We start from the raw sequence: 5,978 nt of genomic DNA, 5'->3' as shown, positions 1-5,978 counted from the left end.
TGTCAGGTGCCCCAAAACCCCTGTGTTTAAACCAGGGGTGCCAAACATACGGCCTGCGGGCCAAATCCGGCCTGTTTGATTAGTTTGAAAATAAAAAAAAATACACAAACACTTCATGTTCAGGAAATGTTTTGTAAAAATTATAGTCCATTAAATATATATTTTTTCCATGAAAACAAAAAGAAAAAAAAACAGACTTTTTGTTAATTATAGGTAATTATGTTATGATTGTTCTGCTGCTTGACATCTGATTATGTTGTATCTTGAACCAAAATGTGTTTGACACCCTTGATTTAATCAGTCTATTAATTCTGGTAAATTATTAGTTATCTAAATGTTCCCTTGCAACATTAAAAAAAAACCATATGTACAGTATATATGTATATATTTGTATGTATGTATGTATATATCTATATATATGTATGTATATATGTATATATGTGTATATATATATATATATGTATGTATATATAAAATAAATGACGGTTGAGACTGTAATTGGACACTCAGAGTAATTGTATTAGAGAGAGAGCACTTACTCTAATCAAACCAAAACAGGACTTGGCTGTTAGCTCAAACCACCATAACCACATAGCACTGTCATTATAATTCCCTGAAGTCACAGTGTCAGTAGTTCACTGATGTCTGGATGTTGTTGAAGTTGAACTCGGTCAGGCTTCTATTGAGCTAATCACACACAGTGTCAGATCACATTCACTTTGACATACTTCACATTTCTTTTAACGCTTAATCCCATTAAGATTTTAGGTAGAGGAAATGCAGCCAATCCCAGCAGTCAGAGGTCAAGGGTCGGGCACCAGGCACCACCTGAACTGTTCACTAGTCACTAGTCTTTTGGCTTTTGATGATTTTACAAAAAAAAAAAAGAAACATCCAAATCCAAAAATTGTGATTCTATGGTCAATTTGTATTTTTTTGTATACCAGACATGGGCAAACTAAGGTCTGGGGGCCGGATGCAGCCCGTTCAGCTTTTAAATCCGGCCCGCCAAATATATAATTTATTTATATCGTCATTATACTTCTGCCTTTTCCCTGCCATACCCTGGTTTTTCCAAAAGATGGCGTAGAAAATTTAAAAATAAATTGCCTTAATGCATGATTTTTACATGTCATTTATCTTTAGTTCAAACGAACGCCCCATCTTTCTGCTCCAAAGTATTTGTCCTTTTAGATGGGGGTAACACAAAGTCAATTTTCACCAAACCAACACAATAAAAACACTAATAAATTATTAAGATTTTTTTTTCTTCATTATTTTTGTAAGCTTTGTCAGATATCACTGTTCTCCACCTTGTCTTATATTTCTGTGTCCTCCACAGCCATCCTGTTCGCAGTGTCAGTGTTCGGCCCCGCCATCGGCTTCCTGATGGGTTCGGCCATCCTGCGGATCTATGTGGACGTGGACAAGATCGGTCTAGGTAACCATCAGGCCGCCACACACTTGTTAGCACCTTGAACGCCTGACGATCTTTCCAGTGACTCCGTTTTCACACGGCGGTTTTCCTGCAGGGGCCGAACACGAGCTGAAACCTGGAGACTCCCGCTGGGTGGGGGCCTGGTGGATTGGTCTGCTCGTCACGGCCAGCTGCCTTCTCCTCACCTCCATCCCCTACTTCTTCTTTCCACGCAGCATGCCAAGAGAAAAGAGTGTAAATAACACAGAGATGTTGTTTAGTACATTTATAATCCATAAGCAGTGATGGATTTAAATGCTTTAATATTAGTTGATTCTGTCTTTATCATGGTGATGGGTTAAAAGCAGAGGCTAAGTTTCGTTCTATCCTCGTGGTTCAATAACAATAGAGACCATAAAATAAATTTAAAAAAATAAACTTGAAAAAAGTTTGGGATACAAGCGTTTGCCGACATCTGCTGGGGAACCAGTAGTATTACAAGTATATTGAGGTTATGCTTAGACGTTAAGGCGGGAAAATAAATAATTTCCTGTATCTCAATAACAAACTTAGACCTGAGGTCCTTGTAGACATTCCCGTTAAGAGATAAAGATTAGTTTATTTCTTTTGAGATTTTCTCCTTCTTCAGTTTACTGAACCACATTCTAGTTTTATCTTTGACCTATAAAAAATATGTAAATAATATGAGACCTGATTTCCCAGTCAAATTCCCTGTTATTAACGAGAAGGCCTTTTGAAAGCGACAGCAGTCCTGGTGACACAGACATGACCTCAGTCCTAGGTAAATGTTGTATTTTAATATATACTTTGCATTTAAGACAGAATCTGATCAATTCTATCACAGTTTACCCATTCACTACAGTGTGTTGTAAAAATGTAATTTGTGTGGAAAAAATATATTAGTTATAATTAATTGTATATTAATTACTATATATTGAAACATATTATAATATATTATTACATATATAATATTTAATACATACAAATTAGTATGTGTTTAATGAAAATATTAAATGAATAAAAATAAAAAGACTTTTGGACTAGAATACAAATGAATCCTTACATGTAAGTGTGGGTATATTTACATTGCATACAGAAATACAATATTTTTTCAGAACTAATTTTTATTAGTTCTGAAAAAATATTGTATTTATTATATTTATATACAGAGAACAAAATCAGTAGTTCGTTCAAGCCCAATAGTTCGTTTCACGGCCTTTCACTGTTATATAATAAGTCTTGACTCATTTATTTCCGGAACTTTCCAGGTGGTTGTAAATGACATGGACACAGGTGCGGACTTCAAGAAGCCAGACGTCTCTTTACTTGAATTCTTGCAAAGTAAGTTTTCCATCTCAGAATTCGACTGATTGGATAACATAGATTTCTCTAACACATAAATGAAAACAACATTCCGGCTAGCATACTGATTAGCATGTTTGCTTCTGATTTGATGTCCCGTCAGTGTTTCCCAGAATGTTCTTGCGCCTCCTGTTGAGCCCTCTCTTCCTAATGCTGGTCCTGGCTCAGTGCTGCTTCTCCTCGGTGATCGCGGGACTGTCTACGTTCCTGCCCAAGTATCTCGAGCGGCAATACAGCGCCTCGCTGGCTGACAGCGGCCTGCTCGTAGGTAAGGAGTGAAAGGAGGTCAATGTGAAAGATGGGGATTTAGGAGAAGAATATCCCAAAATAAATCACATTAAATCTTGGATTTAGGTCACATGGCAGCCCATAATTCTTGTCATAATGCAAACCATAGTGAAGTACTGTTATTATAAACCATCCCGAGGAGATCTGAAACAGTCTTTTAAAGTACTCTAATGGACACTCTGAAGAGAATCAGTTACAATACATGATGGGTTTGGGGTTTTTTTTTCCACGGAGAGTATATTAGGTTTGTGCTGTCATCTTTACTTACATTTACAGTTTATTTGAGTTTCCAACATTCTATTAATTTCCAGGCTACTTTCTGTCATGAACTGAAATAAAGATGCTTGTTTGAATCATGAACCCCCCCATCCACCCCAGGGGGCATCTTTAATATTAATTTGGAAAAAACGCTAGGCCACATGTGTCAAACTCAAGGCTCGGGGGCCAAAATGTGGCCCGCCAAGCCGTTTTATGTGGCCCGCGGGAGCTTAAGATGCATTTAGTAAAGTCCATGCAGCAGGGTTTCTTAACCTAAGAAATTAAAAGTTTTTTTTATTACACAGCAAAGAACAATATTTGTAGCTTGAATAAATAATAATCAATTGCAGAAACATGTATTAGTCTGTTATGGAGGAGCTACATCTATACCAGTGGTCCCCAACCTTTTGTGTTCCAATGACTGGTCAGCTAGTAACGCCCTTACCCATGACCTATAATTTTAAAATATTGACAAATTATCTTTAAATAAAGAAAGTAAATGGATATGACTGGATTTTCTTTGAATAAAGTAAATTAGTAAAAATTAAGTACATTTTTTACTGTGTCCCTCTGCGGCCCGGTACCACATAACCTATGGACTGGTACTGGTCCGCGAACCGGGGGTTGTAAACCCCTGATCTATCCATTTACAACCGGTCCTTCAAGGGGAACTGTGTTGCTGATGTGGCCCCCTGGTGGAAATGAGTTTGACACCGTCAATGTTTCCTAGGTGCTTTGAATCTGCCAGCGGTGGCTGTGGGGATGTTGGTCGGCGGGGTCATCATGAAGAGAGCGGGACTTTCTTTGAAGACCATACCCCGATTCTCTGTGGTCATGCTGGTCATCTCCACGACCCTCTGTATCCCTCTCTTCTTCATGGGCTGTCCCACCCAGAAGGTCTCAGAGGTCAATCATCACCAAACAGACCAAAATGGGTGAGTTAAAGAAGCAGCGGCGATTGAACTGTCTGTTACAGGAAGTAATGGGATCAAGTTCGGTTTAGTTGAAAATGGCAGAAAATAATGGTGATCTGTTTTGAAGGTGACATCCTTAAATGTCTTCACAGGTAAAATAGACTCGGTTTACTGCCATTATGAAGCAAATAAAGCAGAGAATTAATTAATGAGATAGGATAATTATGTAAGTGATTTAGTGTTTGGTGTAAAAATATATCTGTATAACCAGAAACTCCTTCAGTTCATGGATTCCGCCCCATGTCAGATTTTAATTTTATTTCTGCACTAGACATTTAGTAAAGGTTTTGTCACCAATTTTATCAGGATTTCTACTAACTAAACGAATCTAGACTCATGTACATTTTATTGTTTATACTGCACAAACCTCAATGTTTTTTGGAAAATGTATGTAAAAAAAATGCAATATGTGTCTAGTTGTTACTAATTTTAGGTGGAATTAATTAAAAAAAAAAACCTCCACAAAGGATTAAATTACTTACTGACACTCTGAAACTCTGTATCCACCTCCGTGCCCTGCAGGTCACTCCCATCGTGTTACTCCAACTGTTCGTGTTCTACTAGTGCCTTCAACCCAGTTTGTGGTTCAGATGACGTGGAGTACATTTCACCGTGTCGTGCAGGTTGTACCAACTTCACCAAAGACCCCAAATCCCAAAGGATTCAAGTAAGTGTTCCCAGTTTGGAGCAGTGTGTGTATATATGTATATATATATATGTATATATATATATGTATATATATATATGTAATTTATTTATATACATATATGTATCTATATATATATATGTATTTAAGGCCTGTCCAACGTCTTAAAAATGTTAATGTTAATATTTAAAAATATTTTAAATTGTGATTAGTCGTGATTAATCACATTGTTGTGCAAAATCCAATAATCAATCAATAAAGCTTAATGCCACTGCCAGGGCGTTATAAAAATCATGCCCACAAAATCCTGAGCCACAATCATCATGACATAGTAAATCAAATGAATTTTTTTCTCATCTTTTTTTATTAGAAAATAAATCTGTTATTTCATTTTTATTTTTATTTTTTTTTTGTGTTGCAGATGTATACGAACTGCCAGTGTGTTTCTGGGAGCCAGATCCACGCCCTCCCTTCTCCCTGTCCAAACAGCTGCCCTCATTTACTTCTCCCTGCCATAATCGTCATCTCTCTGGCTTCACTAGTTGCGAGTTTCACTCATAACCCCCTGTATATTATGGTTCTCAGGTAAGGCCAAACCAAAAGCGTCAGTTTTTATATGAATGTTTGTTTTCAATTATAACTGTGTACAGAGTCGGCCAACGTTTATCTTTTCTCTACTTTATTGTGGTTTTGTTAATAAAACCCTAATCTTACTACACGATCGTTATCTCTTTTTCGTGGAACTTTGTAATGTTTTAAACACAGTCACAACATCCACAACGTCAGACGGTGACTGATGACTGTGTTAAAACAATGATAAGTGAATAGACACTGGAATTATTGCACGCACGGTGTGGTAAAATATAGTATATTGAAATGTTTCATCTCATTAATATTCACAGATTGATTAACCTGATTAATTTGAATTGGTATTTATGATTATATGGCTTAACCTTTAACTGTTGACCAACTAAAAATGAAAATATTGACCTTTTTGTAACATGTTTTTTTT

At 36.7% G+C, this 5,978-nt stretch overlaps 1 protein-coding gene across 1 annotated transcript in view; it reads left to right on the top strand.

Annotated features, from left to right (window-relative positions):
- The window catches only part of slco2a1 (solute carrier organic anion transporter family, member 2A1), an 18,024-nt gene extending 12,103 nt beyond the window's left edge, over positions 1-5,921 (top strand). The window contains exons 5-11 of the mRNA XM_025054075.1: positions 1,343-1,441; positions 1,533-1,672; positions 2,707-2,779; positions 2,904-3,068; positions 4,077-4,281; positions 4,843-4,987; positions 5,388-5,921. Coding sequence (XP_024909843.1) covers positions 1,343-1,441; positions 1,533-1,672; positions 2,707-2,779; positions 2,904-3,068; positions 4,077-4,281; positions 4,843-4,987; positions 5,388-5,555 — 995 coding nt within the window. The 3' untranslated portion in view covers positions 5,556-5,921. The remainder of the gene's footprint in view (positions 1-1,342; positions 1,442-1,532; positions 1,673-2,706; positions 2,780-2,903; positions 3,069-4,076; positions 4,282-4,842; positions 4,988-5,387) is intronic.
- Positions 5,922-5,978: the final 57 nt, after the last annotated feature.

The sequence above is a fragment of the Cynoglossus semilaevis genome, chromosome 2 (genome assembly GCF_000523025.1).
Source record: "Cynoglossus semilaevis isolate Cse_v1.0 chromosome 2, Cse_v1.0, whole genome shotgun sequence".
Classification (NCBI taxonomy): Eukaryota; Metazoa; Chordata; class Actinopteri; order Pleuronectiformes; family Cynoglossidae; genus Cynoglossus; species Cynoglossus semilaevis.
The sequence above is the reverse complement of the archived record's forward strand: the minus strand, read 5'-3'. Positions and strand labels throughout refer to the sequence as shown.